The sequence below is a fragment of the Ictidomys tridecemlineatus genome, chromosome 5, assembly GCF_052094955.1.
Source record: "Ictidomys tridecemlineatus isolate mIctTri1 chromosome 5, mIctTri1.hap1, whole genome shotgun sequence".
NCBI classification, from domain to species: Eukaryota; Metazoa; Chordata; class Mammalia; order Rodentia; family Sciuridae; genus Ictidomys; species Ictidomys tridecemlineatus.
Window position 1 is genome coordinate 116365435 of NC_135481.1, and position 15922 is coordinate 116381356.

Consider the following 15922-nt stretch of genomic DNA (forward strand, 5'->3'; position numbering starts at 1 on the left):
TGGGTTTGGGCATTGGTGAGCCCAGTGATCTTCACATCTATATTTGAGGCAAGCCTCTGGTGGAGAGGAATGCTGGTTCCCCTCTGAAACTTTTCCTGGAGATGTAGGCCTCAGGGCTACTGGCAAGGGCTGTTTGGGGTGTTACCTTCTTTTCTGCAATGGAGCCTGCTTTAAAAGCTATTTTCACCAGGTCTCAGATAGGGGTCTGATAGTCCTCCTCAGCTCATTTGAGCTTTTTTCTTATATCACGAGCCAATTGAGTAATGAAATGGGTTGCTAACACTGTAGCCCTGATGGGAGACTCAAGATCTAGCTTAATGTATTTGGTTAGGGCCTCTGTAAGGCGGTTGAGAAATAAGGATGGATTTTCATCAGGGTTCTGGGTAATGTCCTTCAGTTTATCAAAGTTAACTACCTTATTAGAAACTGCTTGCATGCAGTCCCAGTTAGGTTCAGTTATGGGACGTGCACTCGGACTATCCCTTCAGCACCAGCTACTTCCCTGACAGAACAAAGGAACTGTGAGTTATCTGATAAGAGGGATCAGTGAAGCAGTGACAGGAGAGGCGTGAGTGGGGGGGGGGAGGGCTTATCAGTAGAAGAAGTGAGCAGAGTCAGGGGAGGAGGAGAGGCTTGGAGAGATACGGAGATCCCGCCCATTGTAGGCAGGTGGGACCCATCCTGCCTGCCTGTTGGAACGGGGCAGCAAAGGGAGATGCGGGGCGAGTCAGGGGCTCGTGCAAAAGCTGCTGTGCCGCAATGAAGGTGAAGGACGGTGGCTTTCCCGCTGGCTGAGGTGGGATCCCGAGGCCTCTCCAAGCCGCCGAGGGTGCACTGCCGGCCGTTTCGCCCGCCGCACCGGGAAGGTGGAGCACCAGTGTACATGTCTGGTGGCCAGGCAGACTAGAAGCACGCAGACAAGGCCACGGCCTGCAGCAGCGGTGGTGGCACGGACGGGAGGAAAAGGAGGGGGAAGTGCGCAGGCAGGGCGCAGAGGGGAAGGTTGGGAACAGAGAGCAGAAGGCAGGAAGGGGAAGCCTGGGAACTCTTTCTACCCTTTCAGGCACCGGCAATAGTTAAAAGGTCCTGGAGGAAATTTGGATCTAATGAGCCTTCTGGAGGCCAATGATTGTCATTATCTAGCAGATATGTGGGCCAATCTTGGGTACAGAATCTGATAAGAATTTTGGGCTTGAGGTCCAGGGAGAGAGAGAGTAGCCAAATTCTTAAGGAGACACTTGAGTGGTTAGGTTTCTGGTATAGATGGGGAGGCTCCCATAGTTAGAGAGTGGAGGAAGAAACAGCAGAGGGAGAAAAAGAATTAACCCAGGCTGTAGGAGCTTCCTCGAAGCGTAGAGCAGATGGAGGATCATGTGGGCGTCCCCAAAGTGACCAGTCCACTGTGAGTAGGAACAGAGGGCACAGCTTGGTTGTCACTGACGAAGTGCAGTCTGTGTGACCCTGTAAGGTCCAGGCCGCGAGCCACCTGATGTCAGGAAAATTTTTCCACCGAAACGAGAGAAAGTCAAGGAAGGAAAGACAGAGCCCCCGCAGAAGTTTAGCTCTGGGGGCTGAACACAGCTCTGGCAGGGGGAGGAAGAGACCAGGGAGCCTCTTTCAGGTAAACCTAGAAGCCTCACACCCCAAAGGGAAGCAGGTTGCCAGAGGGTCCACTGCAACCAGTGAAGGTCTTAGTGGAGTGCATTCCCTCCTCCCTACTGGGCGTCAGGAGAGTGCTAACCTGAACGGAGTTGGCGAGCCAGGGAGGGGGAACCTTACCTAGACCCAATCAGTGGTGAGTACAGGAAGCCCGCGCCCAAAAAGACAGACAAGGGCAAAATATGTTGTTGGTGACGGTGGTGGCAGAGACGGGGTTCGGTTTGTGGAGCACGCCATCTCCCGGGTTTCGGCACCACTGTAAGACTGGAAGACACTGCACCACACAACACAGATCACCAAAGAGGTTCCCACTTTATTACAAAAGGCTGTGTGTTTATATAGGTCTAAGGAGAGGTCGCAGGGCTGAGGTAGATAACAGGTCGCCCATTTATTGGCAAGCTCTTCCATATGTCAGTTCCAGAGCCCAAGAAGTTAATTCTAATTGGGGCTAAGGCTTCCCACTAGCAGGGTTTGAACGTTGGCGCTGTCGGGAATGTTTTGCGCCAGTGAAAGAAACAAAGAGGAGAAAGAGGGTCTTTAGACACCATGTTGGGGTATTTCTCTGGGGTGCTGCTGCCGTTATATGTTTTCCCAACAGAACAGAATTGTTTAAGTGATTTTTTTATATATATTTTTAATTGAGTTATAATTTTTACAGGGAAATATGTGGATATAAAATAGTCCAAAGATTTCTGGAAATGTGTGTGTAACTGTTTAACTCTTAATCCTTTTAACATGTCCACCCCTGCAAAAAGATTCCTCATGTCCTTTGCCAGTTAAATCTCTACTTCCCAAAACTCTTTGAGGCAAGGACCTGTCTGAGATTTTTTGCCATGGTTTAGTTATTCCTATTCTGTGGAATTATGCAATATATACCGCTTGTGCTTAATATAATATTTTAAAGGTCACATATATTGTTGGTGTATCAGTCATTCATTCCCTTTTATTTTTTTGTTGATACACAATTGGGTTGATTCCACCTTTGGGTTACTATGAATAAGCTTTTATAAATACACTTGTACAGTGTTTTTATGGATATAGTTTTATTTCTCTTATATAAATTCTTAGAATTTGAATTACTGGTTTATAGGGATGACATGTTCAGATTTATAACAGTATTTGACAGATTTCCAAAGTGATTGTGTCATTTTGCACATCTGTCAGTAATGCATGAGGATTCTGATTGTTCATTCTCTCTAGTTTAGTATTGTCCTTGTCAGGTTGGCTTGGGTTTTAGCCATTAGAGTGGATGTGCATCCATGTCTCATTTTGGCTTTAATTTGCATTTACTTCATGACTAATATTTTTGAGGATTTTTCATTTTACTTAATAGCCATCCATATGTATTTTTTGTGTATGGAGTGCTTTCTCCACTCTTTTCCCATGCTTCTTTTACATTTTTTTTAGTAGCTGGGTTGTTTTTGCTATTTTTTAATTGAATATAAAGAAAGTTATTCTAGATATAAGTCCTGTAGATATATATTTTGTAAATATTTTCCCCCAGTTTGCTCGTTCATTTTCTGATTGCTTTTTTGCATCTTTTGAGATGGATCATACAATTTTCTCCTTTATTCTGTTAATGTGGCAATTACATTGATGATAATTGAGTGTAGAATTAACTTTGCATTTTTAACACATACCCTGCCCAGTCAAATTGTATTATGCTTTTTACCTATTGCTGAAATTGCTTTGATAATATTTTGTTGAGGATTTTTTTGTCTTTTTTCATAAGAGATACTAGTCTTTAAATTTCCCCCCCAGTATTTCTAAATTTAGAATTTTGTTTTTTTTATATAATTTTTCTTTTTTACATGACAGTATATTTTGAAGTGTTATACATACAGAGAATAAGCATAACTTGTTCCAGTTAGGATCCCATTATTCTGGTTGTACATGATGTGGATTTACTTTGGTCATGTATTTATATGTGAGGATAGGAAAGATATGTTCAATTCATTCTACTGTCTTTCCTGTTGTCATGCCTCCTTCCTTCTCTTCATTCCTCTTTGTTTGGTCCAATGAATGGCTGATCTTCCCTTCCCTTATTGTGGGTTAGCATCTACATAGCAAAGAGAACATTTGTCCTTTGGATTGGGGGGATTGGCTTATTTCACTTAGCATAATAGTCTCCAGTTCCATCCATTTACTGGCAAATGCCATCATTTCATTCTTCTTTATGGCTGAGTAATATTGCATTCTGTATATATATTGGTTCCATAGCTTGGCTATTGTGAATTGAGCTGCTATAAACACTGATGAGGCTGCACCATTGTAGTAAGTGGCTTTTAAGTTCTTTGGTTATATACCGAGGAGTGGAATAACTAGGTCAATGGTGGTTCCATTCCAAGATTTCTGAGTAATTTCCAAACTGCTTTCCAGAGTGATTGAACCACTTTGCAGTCCCATCAGCAAACTGGTATCCTTTCCCCCCACATTCTCCCAATGTTTATTGTTACTTGTATTCTTGATAATTGTCATTCTGACTGGGGTCAGATGGAATCTCAGTGTAGTTTTTTTTTTTTAAATGTTTTGTTTTAGTTGTAGTTGGACACAATACCTTTATTTTTATGTGGTGCTGAGGATCGAACCCAGTGCCCCGTACATGCTAGGCGAGTGCTATACCGCTGAGCCACAACCCCAGCCCTCAGTGTAGTTTTAATTTGCATTTCTTTAATTGCTAGAGATGTTGAACGTTTTTTTCATATTTTTTTTTGACCATTTGTATTTCTTCTGTTAAGTGCCTGTTCAGTTTCTTTGCTCATTTATTGATTGGGTTATTTGGTTTTTTTTGATGTTAAGTTTTTTAAGTTATTTGTATATCCTAGAGATTTATACTCTGTTTGAGGTGCTGGTGGTAAAGATTTTCTCCCATTCTGTAGGCTCTCTCTTTACGTCTCTTCATGTCCTTGATTGGTTCCTTTGCTGTGTGGAAGCTTTTAGTTTGATACCACCCCATTTATTGATTATTGATTTTATTTTTTGCTCTTCCATATTTAATAGAATGAAATTGAACCTGTCTCTTACCCTGCACAAAACTCAAAGTGGATCAAGGAGTAAATTTAGAGTTCTCTAATCTCATAGCTGGGCTTGGGAATTAGGACCACGTGAGTGGGTTTTGGTCTCCTTTTTTTTCTAAGTGCCTCCAAGAAAAAAAACTAAGGTTGGCATGGAGTATACTCCACTTCTGTCTTTTAGAGGTCATGGTCTTGAACTACTCTTTGTCTAATTTCTGAAACTGGTGATTTCCTGTATTTGTTTTTGTTTACAGTGGGAGGCTAATTGGGTCCTGCTTATTTCTCCCTTGTGCCCAGAAACAGGTGAAATGATTAAAGTTTAGTGTCAGTGCTTTGTTTTCCTATCATTTCCCCTTTCTTGATGCTCTTTCGTTTTAGTTTTCTTCTTTCTCACTTTGGAATAACATTTCTTTTTGAATGATTCAGCTTGCTGCTGAGTCCACAGAACTAAAAATTTTAACATTAAATGGAATCATTTGCATGGAATTGCAGAATATTATCTACATTTGTCTTTGACACAGCAAATTAAGATATTAAATCTATGGGCAAGATTAATTTCTTTATAGGATCTTCTAAAGGTTTTCATTGTGAGAAATAAGCCCTCTTATTACTTCTCATAGTCATGAGGTTCAAATGATCTGGTTACCTCGGACACTCTTGGCTGGTTTATTTGTGAAATGGTTTCTGTCTCTTAGAAGGAAGTAGAATATAAACATTTTTTTTTCTTCTGCAGTTACCTGAGATTTTGTTATTTTATCTTAAAATTATATTTATTATGAATAATTTGAACTATTTCAGTAGTTGCCAGGTGTGGTCGCGCACGCCTGGTTTGGGGGGCTGAGGCAGGAGGATTCCAAGTTCAGGGCCAGACTCAGCAATTTAGCAGGGCCCTAAATAATTTAGTGAGACCCTATCTCAAAATAAAAATGTGGAATGTAGGGATGTAACTCAGGTAAAGCATCCCTTTGTTAAATCGCCAATACCCTGCTCTTTAGAAAATAAATATTGTTGTTATTCAGTGTAATTTTTCTTTTACTCCCTCTTAAATTTATATGGTTAAGGGGAAGAATGGATAGAAAACATAGTTTCTTTGTACTGGAGGGGAACAAATGTTACATGTCTTTATAAGGCTGTTATCAAACCTATTTTAGTTCTTTGCGTCTCCTGTCCTCTCATTTAGTTCTGTTTCCATTGACCCTTATTGCTTTCTCTTTGTAATAAGGACAGTAGTAAATATTCAGTTGATTCTTCTTTTGTATTTAATATTTTAATAACTTTTTCAGTGTTATAGTTTGAAATCCTGAAAGAATTGATAACTGAAGCAGTGTTATTGATTTTTTTCCCTTTAAAAGGGAAATTTAGTAATAGCTATTTGCTTCTTTTTCTCCTGATACTTGAATTTTCAGAACTCCCTTAAACTCTTACATCACTCATTGTATTAACATTTATTTTACAATTTCACCTGTGATATCCTTCTTCTTTTTTTGGTGGAAGGGGGACTAGGGATTGAACTCAGGGGCACCTAACCACTGAGCCACATCCCCAGCCCTATTTTGTATTTTATTAAGAGACAGGATCTCATTGAGGTGCTTATTAGCACCTCACTTTTGCTGAGGCTGGCTTTGAACGAGATCCTGTTATCTCAGCCTCCTTAGCCACTGGGATCAAATCATGTGCCACCATGCCAAACTTGTGATATCCTTCTTATACCACTAGTTGTTTTTAGATTTTTTATATGTGTTTATTTCCCTAACTAGATTTTAAGTTATTTGCTAATGAAGGCCTTATTTTACTTTCTTTTTTGTATACAGTCCTTAAAAGGTTATTTTATTTATTTTAAATATTTTTAACCTTAATTTTTCTACCACCTTTTTAGCTGCTCTTTCTGTTCATTTAGTTTCAACTTTTTTTTTTTTTTTAGTACCAGGGATTGAACCCAGAGGTGCTTAACCACTGAATCCATTTCCCCAGCCCTACTCTAAACTTCTTGATGCCATTCACTTTTCTTTCAAATAGGCAAATTCATAATTGACCTTCTTGTAGTTTTATATAGTATTCAAAGTTGAAATGAATTATTAATATAGACAATATAATGAGTATCAGGTCTTTCTAGTATTAAAGTCAGAATATTTATTGAGAAATTTTCATTCTGATATTAGGGACTGTTAAAGATCATGTTTTCTGTTTGTTGTTCTTTTTTGGTAATGTTAGGGCAGAACCCAGGACTGTCATTACATAATACTAATACTAATACTCAGCCACACTCTATCCCAAAGTTCATCTTTTCAGAGAATGTGCAGTACTTACTGGGAAAATTTAATGATTACTAAACAGTAGGATACAAAACTCTGTTTGCATGTACTATATAGTATAAAAATTGTTTAAAAAATGACTGTATATGAAGAAAATATATCAAAATGTTTTCACATTTCCAAAAAAAGCATGTATTTTGTCTTGAAAAAATTCTTACAAATGTCATTTAAGAAATAAAGGGAAATTGATTTTTATTTTGAAGTTAGACTTAATGTGATAGTATGTTAAACAGTGGTTTGCAATCCTGGTTGTACAGTATAATCAGATTCTCTGATTGGAGGGTTTGGTTATTGGTATTTTTAGTAAAGCTCCCATGTGATTCTTTTGTGCATCAAAGTTGAGAACCACTGTAGAATCTGGCACACAGAACACCTGAATTATTTTAAGTGTAATCATGTTTGCACACACGTTTTTATTCTTGTTTTTTGATCATTTTCTAGGCAAGTAGGAGCTTACAGGTAGGGTACCCTGTGCTTCTGTTGTGGATTTCCACCTTAATGTAGAAGACTTGTTACTGCTGATGTATTTGCTCGTGAAAAGAACTCTAAGTAGTTAATGTACACATTTTTCGTATTTGTTATTGGAGTGAAGTGAAGACATATATATTTAAGGTAGATGTTTAGGCACATGCTGGAAATAATGTTCTCCCTTCTATCCAGTGAAGATTTGTTGTATTTAGGGCCTTCATCCATGACTTGTGAAAACAGCTGTGACATGGTGATGTTGCATCACCAAGGATAGAAGCTTGTATTCTTTGCTTCTAGATAACGTATATTCTATTTTGTTTCAGGAAAGTAAGTGGGCAGAGAGAAATGGCAGATTGATAATAAATTGGATAATGCAAAAAAAGAAATTCTCTTTTTCTTTTTTTTTTTTTTGCTAGCAAAGACAATAAGAAATTAGTTTTTTGAATTGTACTCACCCTTTGTACTCATGCCAGTAGCAGAACTGGAGGTGGAGATTAGGTTTTTGGATCATGTAACACAATACTTCATTGTATCACAGTCTTACCAGTGTGAACTGATAGACATCTGTACTTCAAAGTTGCTTAGAAAGAAGTTTGCAGACTGATGTTTGATTTTCCTTGCTGACGTTATGAGAAATGACCTGAATTTTCAATTCATATGTCATAATTTTTTGGTAGGAAGAAGAAACTTTGTACAGCTTCATTTTTAAATGGCAGCCAGTTCATTTTAGATGGTGCCATTGAAATATATCACATTTTAATTTTTTTTTCTGTTGTCATCTTCATTTTGACACTTAGAAGTCTTAAAGAAACGTTTAGTGATATTCTAGTTAAAATGTCAGTCCCAATTTCTTTTCTAAATCTTGGCTATTATAGAGTTGGCAAAGTATTTTAGATTTGAAATATGTTAATAAAAATTTAGTTATGAGTTAAGGTATTTTCTCCAACAGAAATAGCTAGCTTTGGCTAGAATGCAGTGCCAAGGAAGTAGCTCCTTTATTTTGTTATAATGGAAGCTTATTGGATTAGAAAAAAGTATGAAATGAGCTCAAAGAGCCTTCATTGTAGTGGGTCTTTCATTATAATGGCCTGATTTATATGGTTGATTCTCATTATTATAAGTTTAATAAATTATTGCCTGAAGGAAAACTTGAAAATTAAAGTTGATATGACATAGGTTGAAACTGAATAAATCAAAAATTTTATACTAATGGTAATAAGCCAGGATTTGTCTTTGGAAAACCCCTTACAAACCTGAATTATATTATTGAACAATTCCAAAAGTTAACCAGAATTCCTTCTCTTTATTTCCTTTTCTTTATTTCTTACACTGATTCTGTGACTCTTACTCCGTCATTGCCTTGCAACATTATACATGTCTCTCCAGCTACCATTACGTTAGAGAAGTAGATACAGGTTATGGAAAAATTTGAGGTGCTGAGTAGGCAATTTAGGGATTGTATCCTCGAACTTCAATATGTTGATTGGTTCAGTATGTTGATATGTTTCTAAGGAGTTGATGCCATGCCAAGCCCATGTGAACCACTGTTCCAAGGCTGGGCTGGCAAGTATACTTACCTTGACAGAAGAGGAAAGCTTATTTTTAGGTCCTGATCCAAGTGTTACACAGGTTGCCCCTTTGCTGTTATACTCATTCATAACTGGTACTGCTTGACTCTAGATTGGCAGTCTTCCTGTAAGTACTTTAACTAGGGATTTCTATTTTTTGAATTACAAAAATCCAGGATAAGACACTGTATGTATAAGTGTGGTTTTATTTAAATCTCATGGAGCAAAATGAACTTCTGTGTCAGTTGAGGGTTTTTGAGTGGGGGAAAAAAAACAGTTGTATATATTTTCACAGGTTTTCTGTCAGTTAAGATGATGGGCCTCATTTATGAGGTCTCTTACTGCTCTGTTGTACCTTGAACTTAAGCTATGCAGCTATTCCATCCAAAATAATTTTCTTCATACCTCCTAAAGAAGAGCAACTCTCAAATTAATTTGGAAATGTTTACTTCCTTATTTGAAGGTTTCACTGCTTTTAAACTTTTCCCCAATTCTCAATAAATATGATAGATAATAAATAAGAAAATATCAAAACACTAAGTAAATACTAAATGAGTAAAAATCCACAATTTAAGAAGTCCATAAAATTCTGTTTCTCACCCTTCCATATTTATTTAACAAGGCAAAACTCCTTCCCAGCTATTATTTCTTGTTGTTCAGAATACCTTTTTGTGAATGTATGCCTCTTTGATAGTAATTTTATTTGTTGATGTCCCTTAAGATATGAAATGAATGCAGTTCAGTAAGTTAGTGGAAAATTGTCACTAAGCCCCATTTTCTTTTAGACATTAAATTATTATATGGGAAATAAGTTGTAGGGCTCCTTGGTTTGGAAAATAATGGGAATCAGTGTCAGAAAGGAAAGTATACAGTTCAGTGGACAGTGTTCGCTTGCTTTGGAGTTCCAGAATGCTAAGGTCTGTTTCTTCTAGTTCTGATACACTGGAACAAACTGTGATGAGAAACAGCAGAAGAGTGGGAGTTTGCCATTAATTGGTTAAATCAGGTATTGAGATTTTATTAAATCTCAGAAATATCTTGTAGCCCCTTGGTGATACAGTTAACATGGTTGCTGGTCTTTGCTTAAGGGAAAGCTTAATAAAGATGAAAATTAGTTTAAACGTTTTTCTTAAACTTCTGCAAAGACTGAGCTGTGTATCTAGTTTTGTATATTTTATTGGTTTTGAAAATGGAACTTGAGAGATATATAAGTTATGGACTATTCTGAGAGTATCAAAGATTCTTAAATAGTTGGGCTTAATCTTTAAACAGTTATAAATCTAAGTATGAGAATTACAGTATTTTGAAAGAAATTAATTTATTAGTCTGTGTTGAAAGTTCAGTGTAAATAACTCAATAATTTTAACTAGTACTGGTACTAATTAAGTCTTATATTTTAAGGAACCTAGTGACAATGGACCTCTTTTTACTGAATTGAAATTTTACCAGCGAGCTGCTAAACCAGAGCAAAGTAAGAAATACAATATACATATATTAATACTTTTTAAATGACCAATCCCATTTTAGGTTATTTTGTGTAATCTAAGACTAGAACATTACATCTTTTGACCCTTGGTAATTTTTGCTTTATAAATAAATTTCATTTAAATGAGACTTGTATGAAATGATTCGGATTTCTTAATAGATTTAACTGATGATATATAGAATAAAAATAAAGTATGATTTAGGGAATATTGTTAAAAAATTTAGCAGTAACTCTAATCTGTGAGTTAGACTCAAGAATCTCCAAATCTTTTTGAGTATTTTTCTAAATTCTGTAGAGCATAACCTGGGGGGTTGCATAATTGATCAGATAGAACAGAGAGTGTCTGAGTCAAGAGCAGAACTTCTTCCAGCTGCTCTGCTTCCTTCTATCTTAACTCCTCCCCTCTAAGAATCCAAAACTTACAATAGGAACAAAGAAAAGCTACCAAAAAGCTACTGTATCTCCTAGATTTGTGTTTGCTGATTGAGGAAGAGATCTAATGACTGAGGGAAGAAAACCAAACTTACAGATTGGGCTAGAGGGCATGTTGTCCTATGGAAACAAGTAAACATAGCCAGAGTTGAAATACAGTTGCTTTTTGCAGGTTTTTCACTTTAAGAGCAATTTAGGTAACAATTTTGTAGGCTAATAAAAATGCTTTTGTTTTTGGTTATACTGTTCTTTTCTTCTTTTATGAATAAAGTTGAAGTCTTGTGTAAGTACATCCTACTTTTTTAGTGATTTTTTAAAAAAATTATTATGTGTATAGTAGTTGTAATCACAAGCCTCTGTTTTAACTTGCAGTTCAGAAATGGGTTCGTACCCATAAAATGAAGTACCTTGGTGTTCCTAAGTATTGGGGATCTGGCCTACATGATAAAAATGGAAAAAGGTAAAAACTGCATGGTTTGTTTTTCTTTTCCCTCTTTTGAGCATTTCCTGTCCATTTGGTTTAGTCAAGAATTATGTATTGAGCATCCAACAATGTCAGTAGGTAAGAGTGTGTCAGCGAATAAGAAGAATAAGCTGTTATCTCTACCTTCTGCTTTACATAGCAGCAGACTGATACTCTGTTAGAAAGGGTGTGCCTCTCTAATTTAACTACTTCTATGGAGCAATATCAATTAGCTAAAGCCTGACAAAGGGAACAAAGCCCAAAGGGCCCTACATTTCCCTCCCTTTGAAATCAGCACATGCATACCACTACATTCTTGAGGCAAAAGAGAGCCCTTAGGATTCCATTTGGTATTTCATGTTGGATATATTATCTGACCATGGGAAATTAGAGTCTTATTCTTTATGAAGGCTTCAGTTTAGTTGATGAGAGAAAACAAAATGCATGAAACATTTCAAGAACAGTTAAGTGCTAAATTGTGACTTTGTCTCAAGATATTTTAGGAATTGAGAATAGAATGTTGTTGGCATAGTTGAGTTGGAGAAAACTCCTAATACTTTGATGAATAATTGGTGCCTTTTAAATATTCACATGAGTGATTGGAACTGGGTATATTGGTTAGAATGCTCTTAGTTACAAGGAAAGGAAAACTTTGACTCAGCCATCTTAATCACCCGGGGCCCAGGTATCTTGTCTTCCTATTTTGCCTTGGCTGTAGTTCTCCATTGAATGGCCTCAGGGTGGATGTCCCACTTCTAGACACAGACCCAATGGCAGAAAATGATACCATCACCTCCTGAGTTTCCCTTTTCTAGAAACCTTCCCTGGAGTCCTGTGGCAGAATTCCTCTTACATTTTCTTGTCAGGCTTTTGTTAGTGCTTACTCTCTCACTAGGCACTGGGAGGGGCAAGGTGGTCACAGGTATTGACTTGGTGTAACCCATGGTTGTGTGGACCAAATTGGTGCCATTAGAAAAGATAGAGCAGGGGCAGCTCTTGGCAATCATCCATTTCTGGGGAGTGTGGGAACTCCCTGATATCACATGTAACATTACCTGTGGTTTTGATAGAACAAGTTTGCCTTGAGGTGACCAGAGCCAGAGAGACACGTGGGTCATAGGCTGGCATAAGCTGTTGGCAAGGAAGCCGGAAGAGAACTTCAGAAGTGCCAGAGTGTAGGGTAAACTGAGTACATGACTCGTGCTAGAATCATGGGTGAGGTTTAGATTTACTTCTTAGGTGGAAGCTCTTAAAAATAACTATTATAGGTCTATCAACAGTTTAAAAAAAATAGTAAGGTTATTCTTCTAACCACCTCTCCTGCCAAAAGTCATCACTTTTCCCTGTAGCTTATTTAAATTAATACACACAGAGAGCTTAGAACAGTGTTAAGATTGTAAAAATGTAGCTGCTTTCATTATGAAATCATTTATACTGATCTATATTTTCCCATTACTTGAATTGTCACATCCAACTCCCCAGAAGAAAATACATGAAAGGTTTTACTTTAAAGGAGTTCTTCAGAAATAACCTTTATTTTACTACTTTGTGATAGATAGAATTGTCTTTCTAGAATCATGCTTCAGTTGATATTTATAATTTAGAAATGGTGAGATTAGGGATTGTTTGGAATAGTGATGGGGTGATCTGTGGGTAAAGACAAAGACCTATTTGATATGATTTGTTAATAGATCCTATGTTGCACCAAGTAACTGTGTTTAACCCTCTTTCAGACTGTCAGCAGAAGTTTGTATTTTTGTTATGTATATGTTATTATAATATTACACCCATCACTTATTTGTTAAAGCAAAAATGTACATGTGTCCTAGTCTCATCTCAACTTTTCAAACCCTGTTATACAGAAGGAATCAGAAAGTCAAAATCACTGTTCCCTCTATTATTTCAGGATACCAGGAAATCTTAGGAATGAATACCTGTTGCCACTAATTAATTGTATGACTTTGGATGTATTACTTGACTCCATATGTTATTTTGTTTATTAAAAGATACATAGACAAGCAGATCTTTAATTCTCTTCCAGTTCAAAAATGGAGAGAATCCTGATTTTTTTTTTTTTGTAAATTTGGTATGTTATCTTTTAATGTTAGTTAGCTCTTCCTTCCCTTTAAATTCATGTTGTATTTCTAATATAGAAGCCTACAACATTTAAGTGGGATTTTTGTCTTCTAGTGCTGTTTATTTTGTACTGTGAATATAGTGGTTAACTGCTGGAGGACAGATGGGGTGACCAGAGTATCTGCCTTATGGATGGGGCCAGGCTGAAGTGCTCAGAGCAGTGCTGTGCTCACTCCAGGCATCCAGCATACGCTGGCTCTTGGGAGGATGATGATTCGTAATCCTACCCTATGGGAAGATAGCTGGATACATTTTGAGTGTGGTCTTGGTATTTATTGATTTTTTTGAATGATTTAACTAGACAAGTTAGAAATTGGAAAGCTTCTGCAAAGCAGTAATGTTTTTCAGTACATACTGAATCTTAGAATTGGAAAGCTATAACAGACCTTAGAAAGGGTGAGTTTTCAATACTTCATTTTATGTCTGTAGAAGTTGTGGCCTGAGGAAGTAATGTTACTTGCCCAAGGTGACATGATTGGTTTCTTGCAAAACTAAAAATCGTCATATTTTTCCTGGATATTTCTTCTTCTGTAAATCTCAGCCAATAAGTTTTTAATGTACCATCCGTTTATACCATTTAGACATTTTATGTATCTTTTATAGCATCTGTTGATGATCATGATATAGATTATTAGTGCTGCTGAAATGTACCTTAAAATAGAGAAAATAGTCAAAAGAATGAAGCTATTATCTAGGAACATAAATTAATACTAACTATGAGAATAATTAGTGCTTTTATTATTTTGTTTTATTTTTGCTATAGATGAATCTGGTGGATTCTCTTTGTGGGCTTTATCTTAAATTAAATATTATCTCTTCTAACTAGTTGAGACCAGGAAGAGAGCCCTTGTATAGGTAAAGGGCAAGGTAGGAAAGCACTGACTTTTTTTGAGATTTCTGGTTGAGAGAAATATTTCAAATGTTTGTATATATTTCTTTGTTTCATTTTTAGACTACTGTCTTACTCTATATTTCCTTGAAAAAATTACTTTGAAAGCAGAGTTCTCAGTGCAAAGTATGGTTTTCCTGAGTTATATTTTCTTCATTGACTTTTCTTGTTTGACTTCAGTTACAGGTTTATGATAATGGATCGCTTTGGGAGTGACCTTCAGAAAATATATGAAGCAAATGCCAAAAGATTTTCTCGGAAAACGGTCTTGAAGCTAAGCTTAAGAATTGTATGTGAGCTACATTCTTCATGTTTTTTTAAAAAATCATTTTTTTAATAAAGCAAAGGCTGTATTAACTGTGTGTTGAAGTTTTGTCCTCTGCTGGTTGTGTTAGGTACTGCATTAATTTATTTTGTATGATATTTTCCATAGCTGGATATTCTGGAATATATTCATGAGCATGAGTATGTACATGGAGATATTAAGGCCTCAAATCTTCTTCTGAGCTACAAGAATCCTGACCAGGTAGCTTTGGAACTTTAATTTCTCCTGTTTAAAATGTATTATTTGAAAACAAATATGGTTGCTTTGAACTCTTGAACCCATGCAGAAGTTTTACTTTTTGAAGTAAAAAGGTAATAATAATATTTCTTCTTGACACTTTTATCTAGTTAACATTCTACATTTTTGATGCAATTTGTTGGCACTTGATCAAGTTGGCTATTTTGCCCTAAATAATATTCAGAAGAAGTACTTGTGATACAAAATGAATTTCAAATAGCTGTTTGGGGGTGGAAGCTTAAAATTATATAGTACACCAATGAATTATGTTTGCCTGTCTGCTTTGTCACTTTTTTTATTTCCTTTGTTCAAGAAATCCATCAAATGTAAGTGTTCTGTTACTTGGAAAATTTGGTCTTTAACATGTTGATTATTCAAATCAATTGGTTTACAGAAATATCTGAGCTGTCTAAATTTGTATACCCTTAGTGTTTGGAATTTAAATGTGCGTTTTTTAGATTATTACATTCTCTTTGTGATATTTTACTGTTTAAGGCAAGGAGAAAAGCTAATGTTATTATACCTTTTTGGGGGGATCAGTTTAGATGGAGTAGAAGAATCTATATAATTTTCTTGTATCTTCCATAATTTTGATAAAAGTGAGCTTTAGTTGACACTCATAGTTGGCCCTTAATTCTCATTTCTTAGCTTGATATATATAGAAGATTTAAACATTCTAAATATGTTGGGTACTTTGATTATTGCAATCATTTGTTAGTATTTTATGTCATTCTTTTTTTCTTTCAAACCTTGTTTTAATTCCCACTTGCTTCATTTTGCTTTTGCTTTGGCTCTCTTTTTTACCATTATCTTGTATGGTTGCTCCCCTCCATTCCCACATCAGTAGTGGTGGGCATAAGGGTCGCTTAACAGAAGAAAGTTGCTATAGTTTGACTCACAAATCTTAAAAGCAGTCTCAGAATTAGTCCAACT

At 36.4% G+C, this 15922-nt stretch overlaps 1 protein-coding gene across 7 annotated transcripts in view; it reads left to right on the top strand.

The window, feature by feature from the left end:
- Nucleotides 1–15922, top strand: part of Vrk1 (VRK serine/threonine kinase 1) — an 86364-nt gene that overhangs the window by 45342 nt on the left and 25100 nt on the right. For all 7 annotated transcript variants that reach the window (XM_040274548.2, XM_005333899.3, XM_040274554.2 and 4 more), the window contains 4 exons: nt 10423–10492; nt 11312–11399; nt 14608–14716; nt 14861–14953. In XM_040274548.2, coding sequence (XP_040130482.1) covers nt 10423–10492; nt 11312–11399; nt 14608–14716; nt 14861–14953 — 360 coding nt within the window. The remainder of the gene's footprint in view (nt 1–10422; nt 10493–11311; nt 11400–14607; nt 14717–14860; nt 14954–15922) is intronic.